This window comes from Salvelinus namaycush, chromosome 11 (assembly GCF_016432855.1).
Source record: "Salvelinus namaycush isolate Seneca chromosome 11, SaNama_1.0, whole genome shotgun sequence".
Taxonomy (NCBI): Eukaryota; Metazoa; Chordata; class Actinopteri; order Salmoniformes; family Salmonidae; genus Salvelinus; species Salvelinus namaycush.
This window is the reverse complement of record NC_052317.1, coordinates 23,478,014-23,499,271: the sequence shown is the minus strand read 5'-3', so window position 1 is coordinate 23,499,271 and position 21,258 is coordinate 23,478,014. Positions and strand designations below refer to the sequence as shown.

The 21,258-nt window shown below is 44.4% G+C and overlaps 1 protein-coding gene across 5 annotated transcripts in view; it reads right to left on the bottom strand.

Moving 5' to 3' along the window:
- Positions 1–10,108: 10,108 nt before the first annotated feature.
- The window catches only part of LOC120055929 (cyclin-Y-like), a 45,284-nt gene continuing 34,134 nt past the window's right edge, over positions 10,109–21,258 (bottom strand). For all 5 annotated transcript variants that reach the window (XM_039003987.1, XM_039003986.1, XM_039003988.1 and 2 more), the window contains 3 exons: positions 15,231–15,397; positions 12,114–12,276; positions 10,109–11,839 (listed from right to left, as the gene is read on the bottom strand). In XM_039003987.1, coding sequence (XP_038859915.1) covers positions 11,723–11,839; positions 12,114–12,276; positions 15,231–15,397 — 447 coding nt within the window. In that variant the 3' untranslated portion in view covers positions 10,109–11,722. The remainder of the gene's footprint in view (positions 11,840–12,113; positions 12,277–15,230; positions 15,398–21,258) is intronic.

Genomic DNA, 21,258 nt, shown 5'->3' with positions numbered 1-21,258 from the left:
TTCTAACCTGTGCGTCTTGGTAGTCATTCTGTGCCAAAGCTGTAGGCTACATTTAGCAAATTTACTTTTAGCTTTTGTTGTCTTCCTGCCATGAGAATAGATTTTTGGATAAGTTAGAAAGCCTATTCATAAATTGTCAAACAGTTATAATTCATAGAAACGTATGCCTACTTGTGTATGGATATTGGGTTCCTTTTGGGTAGCATTGGTGAAAACAGTACACTTTTACGTATTGTAGATGCGACCACGGGAAGGATTCGGAATAACATTGAAATGGCAATGAAAGCCTTACAGGTGGTCTGTTTGAGTAATCCTCTCTCGAGGGAACCCCTCTGTGCGACAATTATGTTACAAGCCTTGCGTCTTCTGCCCCCAATTAATACTGACGACCCAGTGAAACGTCAAATACTGCCTAGGCCTCGCTTGAATAAAGTGTAGGCAGGCCATCAGACTCTGCATGGACGTGGCACTGACCTCATATGAATATGAAATGATAAAGATTCTACTACTATTCTTATTGAAGTTTGTGTGGGGCAGAGTTCAGGATACCCACTGGTGTGCATAATTGGTTGGGTGCCCCATCTTACTGTCAAGATGCCCTAGGCCTGATAATTAAGATGTCAGACAGTGAGGGAGTGGGACAGTAGAACTGGTTCCCAAAGGGCAACCTATTCTCTATAGTGCACTACTTTTGACCAGAGCCATATGTGTCCTGGTCAAAGTAGTGCACTATATGGGGAATAGGGTGCCATTTGGGACGCATTAACAAACAAGATAGGCCCACTAGACCGACCCTCTGCCTTCCCCGTTAGAAGGTAATTACGTCCCAGTGTGTGGTCGGTTTACTCTGAAAGCGCTTAAACAGCTTGCTTATCTTCTTAACAAGCATAGAGACACTGTTGCATGTGAAAACTGCAAATAGGACCCCAGCTTGTGGCGAAAACACTCATTTTTAGAGCGAGACCTTGGTGTAAAGAATCTCAAGCCTTAAAAAATGAAGCCCGTGTTAACTTTTACGCAGAGGGGCATGTTTGTGTTGATCCAATATCCATATATATAATAATACAAAATAAAAATATATTTGCAAATACATAGAACTGTTTTTGTTAATTTGGACATTCAGGAGATGTAGTGTTCATCACAAATAATTGACTTATCTATTTTTAAAAACTGTCCACCCAAACATGGATTTTACAGCATGATGTTATTGGGACCCAGTGGTCATGTCTCTCATTCTACTTGATAAACTGCATCCTGACTTAAGTTAAAGTTGTATCTGCAACTTCATTAAGCCAAGGCAGCTTCATGGGAGCAGGAGCAACGCTTCAGGTAGGCTACTGCAGCTCAATAACATCATACCGCCACCTTGTGGAAAAATTATTTAAATAAAATTGTTTTTGTCTCATGCGCCAAATACAACAGGTGTAGTATGCTTACTTACAACCCCTAACCAACAATGTAGGTCAGAAAATAGAGTTATGAAAATATTTACAAAATAAACTAAAGTAAAAAATTTAATAAAAAGTAACACAATAAAATAACTATAACGAGGGGGGTACCGGTACTGAGTCAATGTGCGGGGGTACAGGTTAGTCGAGGTCATTTGTATATGTAGGTAGGGGTAAAATGACTATGCGGGGGTCAATGTAAATAGTCCGGGTAGCTATTTGATTAATTGTTCAGCAGTCTTATGGCTTGGGGGTAAAAGCTGTTAAGGAGCCTTTTGGACCTAAAATTGGCTCTCCGGTCCCGCTTGCGGTGTGGTAGCAGAGAGAACAGTCAATGACTTGGGTGACTGGAGTCTTTGAAAAGATTTAGGCCCTTCCTGTGCTACAAGCTTTTTGGGGGACCTTCCTCTGTGTTACAAGCTTTCAACAAGCCTGTAATGAGCACTCAATAAATGTAAAAGTTAATAAATAACACATTTTTTCCCAATGCCAATTATAAGTAATTGATATTCCAATAAAATGTCAAACAGTTGGTAGGCCTATAGCCTATTCAGAACAATATAATGTATGGTGGACAAACAAGTGGTCACAACTAGTATTCAGCTCAGAGACAAAGTTAGAGGTTGGTAGGGTGCCATCGTCCCAAATGGCACCCTATTATACTGCAGCCCCCAGTAAAAATCAACAGAGGAAATGAGGTCATGGAGGTCACACCGGATCCACCTCCTGCCAAGATAAACAGGAGGCCGTCCATAGAAGGCGTCCCAAATGGCACTCTATTCCCTATAGTTCACTACTTTTGACCAGAGCCAAATGGCCTTGGTCAAAAGTAAAGCAATACGTAGGGAATAAGGTGCCATTTAGGACGAAAACATGGTATCCCATTTAACCCCCCATCCCCCTGAACTGGTAAAGCACATTGAATGGTGTCTTTGTCTACTGATTCAATTGGTTTTCTGTCATTGATTGAGATACATCTGTTTTAAATTGAATACAGAAGTAAGATGACGCTCACAGTTAAACACCCAGTGGCGGAAAATCCAAACCTATACAGAGCATTGTATATACAGTACATTTGCCAATATCGATACAATTCCATAATGATGCTGCAACAAAAACATTAAAGCAAGTGTTTTATTCAGTTCTCACTTATTCATTGGCCAGCTGATCTTCCTCTGTTGTTTTGTAAGCAACCAGCAGAAAAGCAGGCTCTCTCTATATTTTCAAACAGAGTCGTACATCATTCATGCTGCCTCTACTCCGATAAAGTGTTACTCGCTCAATGTACAATTCCTCAATACAGTCTCCACTTATTTCCCTTACACAACAGTCATATTCACTAGGCACTAAACTGAAGAAAACGTACTGAAACATGGAGGGACCACCTGACTATATGAATCGATCGTTTTTGTTTTCTTTTGTAAAATGGTTAGCTATGTTTTGATATGGTGTGCACTAATGACTACTACCCAGTAGGCTTGCTGGGAACGGTCCATTGTATCTAGTGATATTTTTTCATGTACATTTAGTCTGACAACATCAAAGGAATGGATTTTTTCTGTCACCAAGGACAACAAGCATATAATCCTCCTGATCTGTCTAAAGGTGAAAAGTAAGCTCGGCATTGGCAGTCAATATTTTTTAGAGATTTTTGATGTTCTATTATGTTAATGTCTATCACCAGCTTCATTCACCCATGAGATCGGAGTACTCTAGGTACAGCATGTAGGGCCAATGATGGGTGTAGCATTTTTACATGAGGAATTCTTCCAAAATGGCACCCTGTTCCATTTATAGTGCACTTTTGACCAAGGCCCATAGGGACTATATGGAATAGGGTTCCATTTGGGAGGCAAATGAACAGTGGATCAATCAGGGGAATAGGAGCCAATGACCGGAAGGAGCTAATTTCTTATTTTCACTGTTTTCCCTTTCCCCTGGACACTGAACATTATGTTTGCTAAACGAATTCATAGAAAATTTTATGATTTAACGCATTGTAAGAAAAATGTTATAATTTACTATTTTACTATTCAACTAAGGAAAAGTATGTACATGTACACATAGAGAAATGTCCATAGATTTCGCCTTTCATCTCTGGCAAGGTGGTTCTTCTTTTCATCTGCACTTTCATACATCTACCAGAGGAGGTCAGTATGGCTTACACTTACTTATTCAGACATTATTAGACCCTCAGTTGTTTAAATGGATTTCAAACATGGCTGGAACTATTACGTGTGAGGACACCGAGGTCCGGCGGTCATTCTTTGTAAAAACAATAATATATATTGTACACTCAGCAAATTGGATGCAGTCTATCACAATGCCATCCGTTTTGTCACCAAAGTCCCATATACTACCAACCACTGCAACCTGTATGCTCTTGTTAGCTGGCCCTCGCTTCATATTCATCACCAAACCCACTGGCTCCAGGTCATCTATAAGTTTTTGCTAGGTAAAGCCCTGCCTTATCTCAGCTCCCTGGTCACCATAGCAGCACCCACCCGTAGCACGCGCTCCAGCAGGTATATTTCACTGGTCACCCCCAAAGCCAATTCCTACTTCGGCCGCCTTTCCTTCCAGTTCTCTGCTGCCAATGACTGGAACGAACTGTAAAAATCACTGAAGCTGGAGACTCATATCTCCCTCACTAGCTTTAAGCACCAGCTGTCAGAGCAGCTCACAGATCACTGCACCTGTACATAGCTCATCTGTAAATAGCCCATCCAACTACCTCATCCCCATCCCCATCCCCATACATCCCCAATTATTTTGCTCCTTTGCACCCCAGTATCTCTACTTGCACACTCATCTTCTGCACATCTATCACTCCAGTGTTTAATTGCTATGTTTGTAATTATTTTGCCACTGTGGCCTATTTATTGCCTTACCTCCCTTATCCTACCTCATTTGCACACATTGTATATAGACTTTTTCTATTGTATTATTGACTGTATGTTTGTTTATTCCATGTGTAACTCTGTGTTGTTGTTTGTGTCGCACTGCTTTGCTTTATCTTGGCCAGGTCGCAGTTGTAAATGAGAACTTGTTCTCAACTAGCCTACCTGGTTAAATAAAGGTGAAATAAAATAAATAAAAACAATAAAATCTATTACGGGTCAACATCTAAATATTGCTCCCAGCGTTGATAACTCAGAATGCTTATATTCTTGATCTGACTGATTTATAATGGCGCCTGCCTCTTTGTGAAGGAGTGGAATCACAAACAGTGATTTGTTCGTTATGTTCGCCTTCTCCACCGGATTTGCCTTATTTTGCAACAAATTCGCCACTCTCTCAAACGGCAGTAAGTCCGCCCTCTCGAGGCACAGGGCGAGGCCCTGAGACGTGAAACGACCTACCCCAGTTCACAGTCAGATCAATAGGTAACTACTGCTGACAGTGTATTTGGGAGATGCCGGACAAAAAGCTATTTAAAAAATATCCCGCGACTCCAATGTCTACAGACATCTCCTAAAGAAACAAACAAACAAAACCCGACTCTTGGAGAATGAGTGCACAACTGGTAAATAGTCGCTTATAGATACACTATACAGTATATACAAAAGTATATGGACACCCCTTCAAATGAGTGAATTTGGCTATTTCAGCAACACCAGTTGCATAAAATAGAGCACACAGCCATGGCCTTACTAAAAAGCTCAGTGACTTTCAAAGTGGCACCGCCACCTTTCCAACAAGTCAGGTTGTCAGATTCAAATTTTTGCCCTGTTAGAGCTGCCCTCATCAACTGTAAAAGCTAATATTGTGAAGTGGGAACTTCTAGGCGCAACAACGGCTCAGCCACGAAGTGGTAGGTCCACACATAAGTGGTAGACCACACAAAAGTGGTAGGCCACACAAGCTCACAGAACGGGACTGCCGAGTGGCCGAGCAGCCGCACACAAGCCTAAGATCACCATGCGCAATGTCACTCGGCTGCAGTGGTTCAAAGTTCGCCGCCATTGGACTCTGAAGCAATGGAAATGCATATTTCTAGAGTGATGAATCACGCTTCGCCATCTGGCAGTCCCACGACGAATTCCAGGAGAACGCTTCCTGCCCCAATGCATAATGCCAACTGTAATTTTTGGTGGAGGAAGAATAACGGTCTGGGGCTGTTGTTCATGGTTCGGGCTAGGCCCCTTAGTTTCAGTAAAGGGAAATCTTAACGCAACAGCATACAATGACATTCTAGACGATTTTGTACTTCAAACTTTGTGGCAGCAGTTTGGGGAAGGCCCTTTCCTGTTCCAGCATGACAATGCCCAAGTGCACAAAGCGAGGTCCATACAGAAATGGTTTGTCGAGATTGGTGTGGAAGAACTTGATTGGCGTGCACAGAGCCCTGACCTCAACTACATTGAGCACCTTTGGGATGAATTTGAACGCCAACTGCGAGCCAGGCCTAATCGCCCAACATCAGTGCCACGACCTCACTTATGCTCGTGGCTGAATGGAAGCAAGTCCACACAGCAATGTTCTAACATCTAGTGGAAAGCTTTCCCAGAAGAGTAGAGGCTGTTATATCAGCAAAGGGGGGGAACCAACTCCATATTAATGCCCATGATTTTGAATGACATTTTCGACTAGCAGGTGTCCACATACTTTTGGGCATGTAGTGCATGTCAGTCAGTCAAGTGGCCAGCTGCTGGCAGAGACTTATATTGCATTGATGTTGAAGGGCTTTGGTAGGTCTATTACTTAGCCAGCTAGAAGGATGAAGTAAGAAGCTAACGCTAAACAGAGTACCTCAGCAGGAGCAAAAAACAGCTCATAATAACTTTGCTTTACAGAGAGTTGGCTAATGAGACAGACAGTGACGTGGCGCTCAATGGTGAGACTGACGCAGGCTGCAATGCATGCAGGCAGAAGCAGAGACAGAGAGTGGTTCGTATAATAGTTCCCAAACATGTGTGGTCCCCTGAGAAAATGTGGACTAATCTTATCAAAGTTAGTACCTTAAAAAAAACAAGATATGTTTCAATATGAACATCTCCATATGGCCCATCCTCCCAATATGCCGACATTAAAATGCAAACGCCGTTCTACAAATGTAATACGTTTTTGCTTTGTCGCTGATGCTACGTGTCAGTGTGAATCATTTCCTCATATTTCCTCCCTTTCAGGGGTATAACATTACAATTGTATAGCTAATAGGCTATGTGTCTGTAGATCGACTGACGTGAATGAACCTACGTCTGCCCAAGTGATAATGGCTGGGATAATTTTTACTTGTTTTTGCTGTTCTCCAAATAGCATTAAAAAAAATATATATACTGTATATTCCGAACCTCACTAAAACTCAAACCCTGGTTACGGCCCTGATTTCAAAGAAGGTAATAATTATGGCAGTCCCATGTGTACTAAAATGTTTAATATAGTCTGTACATTCACTTAAAAAAACAGAACACATAAATCCCTATGGTAGTTGAAATTATTTATTTAAAAGATAAAACAAAGTAGAATAAAAAAAAATCAAGATCGTTTGAAATCCTACACACTACTGCTATACTGTATGAAGGCTGTGGCAAGGATTCAATCCAAAGCGCATTGTAAAGAAGCGCATTGTGCTTGACTTTTAATTTAAGGTAATGTACACTTGAGCAGTCATCCACGGTATTTACTGTGAACTTGATCTCCGCAAACGTCGGGAACATTGATGACAGTACAGTGCACTTCCCTGCAACGCACCTTGGATTGAATCTCTGCCCTTGTGTATTTGTCTAGGAGTCAGGTGCTCTTCCATTCACCTCAACCCTAAGTCTTCCATCACTGGCCTCCTTTAAGGCCATTGACCTCTCCCAAGGTCTCTTTTGGGTCTATGGTTTCCTTGGATGCCACAGCAGAGTAATGTTCCTTTGTTACCCTCAGTTCTCCAAGTGACTTTGGCTTCGGTTGGGTCGGAGCATGTCAGTCTTAACTGTTGTTGGTGAAGCCAATGAAAAAACATTTGAGCTGAACAACAGCTGTGTGCTGCCACCATTGTTCTTGAAGGTCAACTGGCATTGTTTGAATCACTCATTCTAATTCTGTAAGCCAACACAAACAGCTCTATAGACAGAATGTGTTCACTAAGTATAAAGTCACAACAGCTAAATGCAATGTATAGCCCATTATTACATTCAGGGGGGAAATTAATTCAAGTGTAAGTAATGAGTAAATCATCAATGATGTTTAACTAAAAAAAAGACAGTCACTGTTGTGTTTCGCCCTTGCATAGAATTAAGTACATTTAAACAATTAAAATACAAACTTTATTGCGCATCTGACGAGGAAGAAGAACCACTGGAGGAGCTTGAGGTGCCCCTTACCCCCACTTCCTGCAGGATGACTTCCTCCTGGAGCCTATCACGGGACTCTGCACTATCATAATGCTGCTCCAGGAGTGTTGTGTCTACCACGTTGTAGCAGCCGTGCCTCCGGCTACTGTTCATTGGCGAGGGGGTAGACTGGCGCGAGACTACCATTTGGTTTCTCTCTAACCGCCGGGAGAGGGGGACTGGAGATGAATGGGAGATGTGGTTTGGATGAACAAAGCGACCGTTCGATGGAGCACCCATAGGGATGGGCTGAAATGGCGGCGGAGGCTCCATCCTTGCAGCTCTCCGTGGCGGCCTTCTCCCCTGCAGGGGTGGGGCAGCCACCCTTACCTGGGTCTCATTGTTTATTCTCACTCGTCCGTGTGAAAGGTCACTGTTTGGGATACACCTCGAGGTCGGTTTGTCAATGTGACTTCTCTTTAGGACAGTTTTGAGAGCGTTCTGGGCGTACAGGACTTCAATATCCTCCCCAACTCCTCCATTCATGAACAGTCCGCCCTCCTTCAGCTTCTCCTCTCTCCTCCCCTGTGTCACCATGCGCTGCACTGAGCACATCAAGTCTGCCAGACTCAGTAGCAGAGACAGGGAGGCAGCCCCCAGCATGAAGTTGAGCATGATGGTCTTCTCTGTGGGGCTGGATATGTAGCACTCCACCATGGACGTACAGGGGGACTCATAGCACTGGAAGCGCCTGGGGACAGAGAAGCCATAGAGGTAGTACTGTCCGGCACTGAACGCTGCCTCCAGTAAGATACGTAGTAGCAGGTCCAGGAGGTAGGCACTTAGAAAGTTAGGCGTCCCTTTTGGTAGGGAATGTTGATGGGTACACAGAGCCCCTACCGGACTTCTGCTGCCGGGGGAATAGTTCCCTCCGATACGAAGAGCTGACGATACTTTGTGGACTATATACGAAATGAACATCATGTGAGGGAGACAGAGCATGATCAGTTGGAACAGCCAGAAGCGGAAGAGGGAGAGGGGAGCAAAGCCGTCGAAGCAGACGTTGGTGCAGCCCGGCTGGATGGTGTTGCACACAAAGCGCTCCTGCTCGTCCCGGAAGAGGGGATAGCCAGAGAACAGGAGGATAAGTAGTCTCAGGACCACCATTAAGATCAACCACATCTTCCCTGCATAAAGAGCCAATCAATTAAATATTCACTTACACACACTATTTTAACGTTAGACACCAATATTGAAAACAAAGCTATTTGCTAGTAACATTAACTATCAAAAGACCATCGCACTCTCCCCTAAACATTTTGTTGGTGCGGAAAACCTGTGAATCTAGATAAGCAATTTAATGGTCTGACTGCACTCAAAAATATGTTGCATAAAGGCCCGAGAAACATCAACTATCCCATACATATACCATGCACATTATGTCTACCTACCCAGGAAAGTGACGTTGTGATTGAAAGTAATAAATAGCATTTCCATTAGGCGCGTCTTCTCCATGGTGTAAACAAGCAGCTCATCCCACGGTCTGTATACCTTCCTCCAATCCAGGTTACTCAGCGAGGGTCTATTTCAGTCTGATCAATCCAGTTCAATTCAACCAATTCACTTCGATTCAATTCAGTCCAATTCAAATCCAACGGTCTCATTGAGTTGTAGACAAGTGGCTCCAGCATAAGTTCCCTAGCTGTTCCCCAGTGTGTGTGTGTGTGTCCACTAAACTATAGATCTCTCTCAAGTGTTATAAACAGCTTAGTGACAAGACGCCAGGGACCTCTCTGCGCTATTATTATCATCACGCCAAAATCATGTTACCATCAAAGCATTGCTAGGATATTTCAACAAAATACACTGAGCTCAGACAACTGGTTGGGTCTACATGAACTCAGAGTAGCATAGTGACTATAATGTTATTCAAATTGAAGGTTACCAGGTTAAAGATTATTGGACAATTATGAGAATGTAGCTCTGTGCCCAAATGGTGGTGGTCTTAGCCATGAGCCTCAATATCCATGAACCTCCTGACCATGAACGTCAAGTTTCATGCGTAAATAGCTGAGTGATTAATGACAGTTGGTGTGCGTCCCAAATGGCACCCCATTCCCTGTATAGTGCACTACTTTTGACCAGAGCCTATGGTCCCTGGTCAAAAGTAGTGTACTATATAGGGATTAGGGTGCCATTTGGGACACAACTCTGCTACTCCATGCTGGCTATGTAACAGTATAGCTTCTGTCCCTCTACTAGCGCACAGTTAACTAGCTAGCATTTCCATTGGCTACAGATACACTGGTAATAGGGTGATTTAGTGATTAGCATACACAGTCTTTAACAAGTTCTCCACATATAAAAATAAATGAATACAAGTGTCAGACAACCAGATTGGAAATAAATGCACTAATGTGTTATCCTCAGATTTATTTGTAGCCTGTTTAACTGTACAAAAAAAATAACAAAATAAGAATACAAGGGAATTTTCTTTTAGTATAAACATGGATCACCACCTCCATATAAATATTTAACAATTAAGTTAATGATCTCATCATCACTTTAATACTTGTTTACACGCTGTACAAAGTTGATTAGCAAAATAATTCAATTCTAGTGCTTCAGTTGTCAGTAGGGTCTTCTTGACAAATGATAAAACACAAATAAAAGTTGATCATCATGAATGTAACAATATTAATATTTGAATCAAAAATAATTGTTTAAAAGACAAAATCAAATTGTATAAAGTTTGAAGGAGCTACATTATATATAAGTTGGCTCAGGGTTCAGGTTGTTCTTTAAAAAAAACATTGTAGCTTAAAACATCCAGAGTTCTGAGACAAAAAACACAAGTCATGCTCTACAGTGTATCAAGTATGACAACCCATTTCTATCCTTTCATTGGTTGCTTTCTTGTCAACATAACCTACTTTGAATCCTGTGGATGACACATTCACAGTAGCTAAAAATCACTCCCATATCTCCAAAAGCTTTCAATTAGGATTTTAGCTGCAGATTTGAATAAAACATTCTAGGTATTGGGAGGTACAGTAACTGTACACTAGTGGAAAGGTATTAAATATGGGCAACTTGGTTGAACATTAACAAAATAATTGTGTTCATTAAGAACTAAATGATTCTGGAATGTGTATGTAGATCTCAAGTAGAAACGCCTGCACAGCTAGAAGGCTATTTTATCTGATCAAATATTGTACCTGGGTTTGGTTGGCTGTAGCACTTAGTAGTAAAAACAACTATGAATACAAAATAAATAAAAACCTGTTCACCAAAAGCCACAGAACCGTCTTTAAAGGCAACCATCTGTCCTGTCATGCCAGGTTGGATAGTCCAGGCCCATCCATGGTCGTATTCATTAGTGGACACTGTAGCAAAACCTTTTGCAACGGCAACGAAAACACACGTTTCTTATTGGACAATTTCAGGTCGTCCCTCATTTCAGTCCGTTTTCGTTTGGCATGATCCAGGATAAGAGGTCAAATGACATTGACATTTTGTTTTCTGACCACTTCTCTCTTGGTTTGCTGCTACAACGCATAAAGCTCATGTTGCCACGGTGATCATCTGGCTACTTCTGTCCACAGGAAGCTGTGATGTCATGAGCTCTCTGAACAGTCAACTCTTTATGTTATATCACAAAGAAGCTTACTTTTTCTTAACAGTCAGTGAAGTAGCAGTCCTGTAGAGAGTTCTTCCTTCTGTGTTACAGGAGCAGCAGCACTGAAAAGGCATCTATCTGTGATGAGGACAAAGTCTGTCTGTCTAGGTTAGGGTTGCAGAATTTCTATAACTTTCACCAAATTCTCAGGTTTTCCAGAAATCCAGATCGGAAGATTCTAGATTTCCTGCTGATTCCGGGAATCTTCCAAGCAGGATTTCTAGAAAATCTGGGAATTTTCGGAAAGTTACTAGAATTTTGCTAGGTAAAAGACTGGATGTCCCCATGCTGGCCTGAGGCCCAGTCTCAGGTCTGGTCTATGTTCCTGGTTGTTAGGAGAGGATGGCAGGGACCCATCGCACTCCGACCAGGTTGTCTACGCTCGCAGAGCGCTTCTTGCCAGCTCTCCTGGCATCCTTGTACTTGTCGTCACACAACCTCGAGATCGCCTGCAGGAACAAAAAAAAAAAAACATGAATCACTAAACAAACTCAGATGTCTCACTTGAACTGAATTGTTATTGACCTTCTGGCATGGACTACATCTTCAGGCCCAAATGTCAAACCATTGCTATTAAGAGGAGCATCTGCCATCAATCTATCAAATGTTTTTTCTAAAGCCATTTTTTCAGATCAGCAGTAGTCAGAAAGTGCTCTACTATAAAATCACTTTGTGACAGCTGCTGATGTAAAAAGAGCTTTAGAAATAAATGTGGTGGCTCACCTCTAGTCGCTGGGCTTTGTCCTGGCTCAGGGGCTCCAGAGGGAAGCTCAGGTTGTTGGTCTCTGACAGCGAGCGCAGGTCAAAGTAATACTTGGCATAAACACTAGACGGAACGTTGATGTTGAACTGAAGAAGCTCCAAAAACTGACGCTCCAGCTCGTTCCTGTTCAGAAAAAAAGGTGAGAAAAAACGTTTATTTTCACAACAATTGGTAGCACTGTTACATAGACAGCTCACTGTCCTAGAGATCAAAACCAACATATTAGGGGCATGTATCCAAAACGTTGGTGTAAAACCATGAATGTACAGTACCGGTCAAAAGTTTTAGAACACCTATTCATTGTATTATGTGTTAACCAAAAAAAAGTGTTAAACAAATTAAAATATATTTTATTTGAGATTCTTCAAATAGCCACCCTTTGCCTTGATGACAGCTTTGCACACTCTTGGCATTCTCTCAACCAGCTTCACCTGGAATGCTTTTCCAACAGTCTAGAAGGAGTTCCCACATATGCTGAGCACTTGTTGGCTGTTTTTCCTTCAATCTGCAGTTCAACTCATCCCAAACTATCTCAATTTGGTTGTGGTCAGGGGATTGTGGATGCCAGGTCATCTGATGCAGCACTCCATCACTCTCCTTGGTCAAATAGCCCTAACACAGCCTGGAGGTTTGTTGGGTCATTGTCTTGTTGAAAAACAAATGGTAGTGGGACTAAGCGCAAACCAGATGGGATGGTGTATCGCTGCAGAATGCTGTGGTAGCCATGCTGGTTAAGTGTGCATTGAATTCAAAATAAATCACAGACAGTGTCACCAGCAAAGCACCCCCACTACATAACACCACTTCCTCCATGCTTTACAGTGGGAAACACACATGCAGAGATCCTCCGTTCACCCACACCGCGTCTCACAAAGACACAGCGGTTGGAACCAAAAAGCTCCAATTTGGACTACAGAACAAAGGACACATTTCCACTGGTATAATGTCCATCGCTCGTGTTTCTTGGCCCAAGCAAGTCTCTTGTTCTTATTGGCGTCCTTTAGTAGTGATTTCTTTGCAGCAATTCCACAATGAAGGCCTGATTCACACAGTCTCCTCTGAACAGTTGATGTTGAGATGTGTCTTTTACTTGAACTCTATGAAGCATTTCTTTGGGCTGCAATTTCTGAGGCTGGTAACTCTAATGAACTTATCCTCTGTAGCAGAGGTAACTCTGAGTCTTCCATTCCTGTGGTGGTCCTCATGAGAGCCAGTTTCATCATAGCGCTTGATGGTTTTTGCAACTGCACTTGAAGAAACTTTCAAAATGTTCCTTATTGACTGATCTTCATGTCTTAAAGTAATGGACTGTCATTTCTCTTTGGTTATTTGAGCCGTTCTTGCCATAATATAGACTTAGTCTTTTACCAAATATGGCTATCTTCTGTATACCACCCCTACCTTGTACCAACTCATTAAGGAGGAAAGAAATGTCACATTAACTTTTAAGAAGCCACACCTGTTAATTTAAATGCATTCCAGGGGACTACCTCATGAAGCTGGTTGAGAGAAAGCCGAAGAGTGTGCAAAGCTGTCATAAAGGCAAAAGGCTGTCTACATTGAAGAATCTCAAATATATTTTGATTTGTTTAACAGTACTTTGGTTACTACAGTCTTGGTCAAAAGTTTTGAGAATGAGACAAATATTAATTTTCACAAAGTCTGCTGCCTCAGTTTGTTTGATGCCAATTTGCATATACTCCAGAATGTTATGAGGAGTGATCAGATGAATTGCAATTAATTGCAGTCCCTCTTTGCCATGCAAATGAACTGAATCCCCAAAAACATTTCCACTGCATTTCAGCCCTGCCACAAAAGGACCAGCTGACATGTCAGTGATTCTCTCGTTAACACAGGTGTGAGTGTTGACGAGGACAAGGCTGGAGATCACTCTGTCATGCTGATTGAGTTCGAATAACAGACTGGAAGCTTCAAAAGGGTGGTGCTTGGAATCATTGTTCTTCCTCTGTCAACCAGTTACCTGCAAGGAAACACATGCCGTCATCATTGCTTTGCACAAAAAGGGCTTCACAGGCAAGGATATTGCTGCCAGTAAGATTGCACCTAAATCAACCATTTATCGGATCATCAAGAACTTCAAGGAGAGCGGTTCAATTGTTGTGAAGAAGGCTTCAGGGCGCCCAAGAAAGTCCAGCAAGCGCCAGGACCATCTCCTAAAGTTGATTCAGCTGCGGGATCGGGGCACCACCAGTACAGAGCTTGCTCAGGAATGGCAGCTGGCAGGTGTGCATCTGCACGCACAGTGAGGCAAAGACTTTTGGAGGAAGGCCTGGTGTCAAGAAGGGCAGCAAAGAAGCCACTTCTCTCCAGGAAAAACATCAGGCACAGACTGATATTCTGCAAAAGGTACAGGGATTGGACTGCTGAGGACTGGGTAAAGTCATTTTCTCTGATGAATCCCCTTTCCGATTGTTTGGGGCATCCGGAAAAAAGCTTGTGCTTTGCATCAACTTCATGTAATTGTCAATAAAAGCCTTTGACACTTATGAAATGCTTATAATTATACTTCAGTATTCCATAGTAACATCTGACAAAAATGTCTAAAGACCCTGAAGCAGCAAACTTTGTGGAAATTAATATTTGTGTCATTCTCAAAACCTTTGGCCACGACTGTACATGACTCTGTGTTATTTCATAGTTTTGATGTCTTCACTATTATTCTACAATGTAGAAAATAGTAAAAATAATGAAAAACCCTTGAATGAGTAAGTGTTCTAAAACTTTTGACCGGCAGTGTATATGCTTTTGATTTCAAAATGTGGTCCAATGTCAGCCATAAATCAGTAAAGCTTTAAGTTTAAGCATTTATTCAGAAAAAGTGTACTTTAAAATGCAAGCAGCAAAACAGGTCAGCTACAATTAGCCGGCAGAAGAGAAGAGTCCCTGTTGAAAATAACATCCTGAAAATAAAATGTATCATGTTCCCATTCCAGTCATGGACATACACTCTAGACATGTGACACAAACATGTGAGACACTGAAGTATATAATCACACACACAAATGTCTGAGGATCTGACAGTCGTCTATGTTCCATATATTGATTGATTAACTCACATGTCCTCCACGGTGATGTCTTTGAGGATCTGGCAGTAGTCTACGTTCCACACAGCCTGATCGTCCCAGACTTTAGATGCCAGCAGGATGGCTCCCAGCAACATACGCTTCCAGTTCCCTGGGCCAATGTCTATGTCTGCATACGTCAGCAGCCTCTCAACGTACACCTAAAAAACACAAAGGGAAAATGAATACTAAAGTCATGAGGTAATTGAGGCCACTACCTTTGTGATATTGGTTACATCCCAAATGGAACCCTATTCCCTAAATAGTATGTTAATCTCCTGATAATGCACACACAGAGCCATGTTCAAAATCTGACCCGTATCTCAAGCTTGAATCATACAGTGACCTCCCCCTCAACCCCACTGATCCTCACCCGAGGCACACAACACACCCCCATCCCTACTCCCTCTCTCACAGCTCCCTTCAGCCCCCAGGGCGCTCTCAGGATGATCTCAGGAGACAAGCCAAGGATGTGTGTAAATTGAAGACAAGGTCACAACATTGGTGCATCGAAATGTCACGTGGTGTGTGGAAAATGCGTTTCTCCGATTCTGACATTAGCCCTTCTCTGCTCTGGCTGCAGACCGACTGTGTATTCCACAGGCAGTAGAGTAGTTTCTCTGCTCTGGCTGCAGACCGACTGTGTATTCCACAGGCAGTAGAGTAGTTTCTCTGCTCTGGCTGCAGACCGACTGTGTATTCCACAGGCAGTAGAGTAGTTTCTCTGCTCTGGCTGCAGACCGACTGTGTATTCCACAGGCAGTAGAGTAGTTTCTCTGCTCTGGCTGCAGACCGACTGTGTATTCCACAGGCAGTAGAGTAGTTTCTCTGCTCTGGCTGCAGACCGACTGTGTATTCCACAGGCAGTAGAGTAGTTTCTCTGCTCTGGCTGCAGACCGACTGTGTATTCCACAGGCAGTAGAGTAGTTTCTCTGCTCTGGCTGCAGACCGACTGTGTATTCCAGAGGCAGTAGAGTAGTTTCTCTGCTCTGGCTGCAGACCGACTGTGTATTCCACAGGCAGTAGAGTAGTTTCTCTGCTCTGGCTGCAGACCGACTGTGTATTCCACAGGCAGTAGAGTAGTTTCTCTGCTCTGGCTGCAGACCGACTGTGTATTCCACAGGCAGTAGAGTAGTTTCTCTGCTCTGGCTGCAGACCGACTGTGTATTCCACAGGCAGTAGAGTAGTTTCTCTGCTCTGGCTGCAGACCGACTGTGTATTCCACAGGCAGTAGAGTAGTTTCTCTGCTCTGGCTGCAGACCGACTGTGTATTCCACAGGCAGTAGAGTAGTTTCTCTGGTCTGGCTGCAGACCGACTGTGTATTCCACAGGCAGTAGAGTAGTTTCTCTGGTCTGGCTGCAGACAGACTGTGTATTCCAGAGGCAGTAGAGTAGTTTCTCTGCTCTGGCTGCAGACCGACTGTGTATTCCAGAGGCAGTAGAGTAGTTTCTCTGCTCTGGCTGCAGACCGACTGTGTATTCCAGAGGCAGTAGAGTAGTTTCTCTGCTCTGGCTGCAGACCGACTGTGTATTCCAGAGGCAGTAGAGTAGTTTCTCTGCTCTGGCTGCAGACCGACTGTGTATTCCACAGGCAGTAGAGTAGTTTCTCTGCTCTGGCTGCAGACCGACTGTGTATTCCACAGGCAGTAGAGTAGTTTCTCTGCTCTGGCTGCAGACCGACTGTGTATTCCACAGGCAGTAGAGTAGTTTCTCTGCTCTGGCTGCAGACCGACTGTGTATTCCACAGGCAGTAGAGTAGTTTCTCTGTTCTGGCTGCAGACCGACTGTGTATTCCACAGGCAGTAGAGTAGTTTCTCTGCTCTGGCTGCAGACCGACTGTGTATTCCAGAGGCAGTAGAGTAGTTTCTCTGCTCTGGTTGCAGACCGACTGTGTATTCCACAGGCAGTAGAGTAGTTTCTCTGCTCTGGTTGCAGACCGACTGTGTATTCCACAGGCAGTAGAGTAGTTTCTCTGCTCTGGTTGCAGACCGACTGTGTATTCCAGAGGCAGTAGAGTAGTTTCTCTGCTCTGGTTGCAGACCGACTGTGTATTCCACAGGCAGTAGAGTAGTTTCTCTGCTCTGGCTGCAGACCGACTGTGTATTCCACAGGCAGTAGAGTAGTTTCTCTGCTCTGGCTGCAGACCGACTGTGTATTCCACAGGCAGTAGAGTAGTTTCTCTGCTCTGGCTGCAGACCGACTGTGTATTCCACAGGCAGTAGAGTAGTTTCTCTGCTCTGGCTGCAGACCGACTGTGTATTCCACAGGCAGTAGAGTAGTTTCTCTGCTCTGGGTGCAGACCGACTGTGTATTCCACAGGCAGTAGAGTAGTTTCTCTGCTCTGGCTGCAGACCGACTGTGTATTCCACAGGCAGTAGAGTAGTTTCTCTGCTCTGGTTGCAGACCGACTGTGTATTCCACAGGCAGTAGAGTAGTTTCTCTGCTCTGGTTGCAGACCGACTGTGTATTCCACAGGCAGTAGAGTAGTTTCTCTGCTCTGGTTGCAGACCGACTGTGTATTCCAGAGGCAGTAGAGTAGTTTCTCTGCTCTGGTTGCAGACCGACTGTGTATTCCACAGGCAGTAGAGTAGTTTCTCTGCTCTGGCTGCAGACCGACTGTGTATTCCACAGGCAGTAGAGTAGTTTCTCTGCTCTGGCTGCAGACCGACTGTGTATTCCACAGGCAGTAGAGTAGTTTCTCTGCTCTGGCTGCAGACCGACTGTGTATTCCACAGGCAGTAGAGTAGTTTCTCTGCTCTGGCTGCAGACCGACTGTGTATTCCACAGGCAGTAGAGTAGTTTCTCTGCTCTGGCTGCAGACCGACTGTGTATTCCACAGGCAGTAGAGTAGTTTCTCTGCTCTGGCTGCAGACCGACTGTGTATTCCACAGGCAGTAGAGTAGTTTCTCTGCTCTGGCTGCAGACCGACTGTGTATTCCACAGGCAGTAGAGTAGTTTCTCTGCTCTGGCTGCAGACCGACTGTGTATTCCACAGGCAGTAGAGTAGTTTCTCTGGTCTGGCTGCAGACCGACTGTGTATTCCACAGGCAGTAGAGTAGTTTCTCTGGTCTGGCTGCAGACAGACTGTGTATTCCAGAGGCAGTAGAGTAGTTTCTCTGCTCTGGCTGCAGACCGACTGTGTATTCCAGAGGCAGTAGAGTAGTTTCTCTGCTCTGGCTGCAGACCGACTGTGTATTCCAGAGGCAGTAGAGTAGTTTCTCTGCTCTGGCTGCAGACCGACTGTGTATTCCAGAGGCAGTAGAGTAGTTTCTCTGCTCTGGCTGCAGACCGACTGTGTATTCCACAGGCAGTAGAGTAGTTTCTCTGCTCTGGCTGCAGACCGACTGTGTATTCCACAGGCAGTAGAGTAGTTTCTCTGTTCTGGCTGCAGACCGACTGTGTATTCCACAGGCAGTAGAGTAGTTTCTCTGCTCTGGCTGCAGACCGACTGTGTATTCCAGAGGCAGTAGAGTAGTTTCTCTGCTCTGGTTGCAGACCGACTGTGTATTCCACAGGCAGTAGAGTAGTTTCTCTGCTCTGGTTGCAGACCGACTGTGTATTCCACAGGCAGTAGAGTAGTTTCTCTGCTCTGGTTGCAGACCGACTGTGTATTCCAGAGGCAGTAGAGTAGTTTCTCTGCTCTGGTTGCAGACCGACTGTGTATTCCACAGGCAGTAGAGTAGTTTCTCTGCTCTGGCTGCAGACCGACTGTGTATTCCACAGGCAGTAGAGTAGTTTCTCTGCTCTGGCTGCAGACCGACTGTGTATTCCACAGGCAGTAGAGTAGTTTCTCTGCTCTGGCTGCAGACCGACTGTGTATTCCACAGGCAGTAGAGTAGTTTCTCTGCTCTGGGTGCAGACCGACTGTGTATTCCACAGGCAGTAGAGTAGTTTCTCTGCTCTGGCTGCAGACCGACTGTGTATTCCACAGGCAGTAGAGTAGTTTCTCTGCTCTGGTTGCAGACCGACTGTGTATTCCACAGGCAGTAGAGTAGTTTCTCTGCTCTGGTTGCAGACCGACTGTGTATTCCACAGGCAGTAGAGTAGTTTCTCTGCTCTGGTTGCAGACCGACTGTGTATTCCAGAGGCAGTAGAGTAGTTTCTCTGCTCTGGTTGCAGACCGACTGTGTATTCCACAGGCAGTAGAGTAGTTTCTCTGCTCTGGCTGCAGACCGACTGTGTATTCCACAGGCAGTAGAGTAGTTTCTCTGCTCTGGCTGCAGACCGACTGTGTATTCCACAGGCAGTAGAGTAGTTTCTCTGCTCTGGCTGCAGACCGACTGTGTATTCCACAGGCAGTAGAGTAGTTTCTCTGCTCTGGCTGCAGACCGACTGTGTATTCCACAGGCAGTAGAGTAGTTTCTCTGCTCTGGCTGCAGACCGACTGTGTATTCCACAGGCAGTAGAGTAGTTTCTCTGCTCTGGCTGCAGACCGACTGTGTATTCCACAGGCAGTAGAGTAGTTTCTCTGCTCTGGCTGCAGACCGACTGTGTATTCCACAGGCAGTAGAGTAGTTTCTCTGCTCTGGCTGCAGACCGACTGTGTATTCCAGAGGCAGTAGAGTAGTTTCTCTGCTCTGGCTGCAGACCGACTGTGTATTCCACAGGCAGTAGAGTAGTTTCTCTGCTCTGGCTGCAGACCGACTGTGTATTCCACAGGCAGTAGAGTAGTTTCTCTGCTCTGGCTGCAGACCGACTGTGTATTCCACAGGCAGTAGAGTAGTTTCTCTGCTCTGGCTGCAGACCGACTGTGTATTCCACAGGCAGTAGAGTAGTTTCTCTGCTCTGGCTGCAGACCGACTGTGTATTCCACAGGCAGTAGAGTAGTTTCTCTGCTCTGGCTGCAGACCGACTGTGTATTCCACAGGCAGTAGAGTAGTTTCTCTGCTCTGGCTGCAGACCGACTGTGTATTCCACAGGCAGTAGAGTAGTTTCTCTGCTCTGGCTGCAGACCGACTGTGTATTCCACAGGCAGTAGAGTAGTTTCTCTGCTCTGGCTGCAGACCGACTGTGTATTCCACAGGCAGTAGAGTAGTTTCTCTGCTCTGGCTGCAGACCGACTGTGTATTCCAGAGGCAGTAGAGTAGTTTCTCTGCTCTGGCTGCAGACCGACTGTGTATTCCAGAGGCAGTAGAGTAGTTTCTCTTCTCTGGCTGCAGACCGACTGTGTATTCCAGAGGCAGTAGAGTAGTTTCTCTGCTCTGGTTGCAGACCGACTGTGCATTCCACAGGCAGTAGAGTATTAGCCGCAGGCCTTGTACTGTACATTGATGACTCAGTGGCTTACTGGCTTTGGCCGCTGGCGGTTGGCCTAGTTTTCCTCCACTGCTGCTCTTGACAGTCTCTGAATCTGCCTGCCAGCAGCCTACAGACACAGGTTAGTTAGGAGGCTTCTTCTGGCAACCTATTCCCTATATAGACGTATGGGCCCTGGTCAAAAGTAGTCCACTAAATAGGGAATAGGTTGCAATTTGGGATGCAAACACTGTGCCTCTGGCAGACTGACTCACATGGTGATCAGCCTGAGACAGGAACACTCCAAGCCTGTGTCTGACCGGGGATAAACATACTGAGACAGTGACTAACAGGACACCAGATGATCAAACATGTCGCTAAAGGGGATAAAATAACTTGGTGGAGAGGACTTCTGTCGGCCCAGTCTGAGAAGGTATCTGATGAGCAGTGGTGTAAAGTACTTAAGTAAAAAATACTTAAGTCGTTTTTTGGGGGGTATCTGTACTTTACTTTTTACTCCATACATTTTCCCTGACAAGCAAAAGTGCTCATTACATTTTGAATGCTTAGCAGGACAGAAAAATAGTCAAATTCATGCACTTATCAAGAGAACACGGTCACCCCTACTGCCTCTGTTCTGGCTGACTCATTAAACAAATGCATATTTTGTAAATTATGTCTGAGTGCTGGAGTGTGCCCCTGGCCATCTGAAAATAAAGAAAACAATAAAATTGTGCCATATGCTTTGCTAAATAATTGGAATTTTACATGTTTTATACTTATTTTT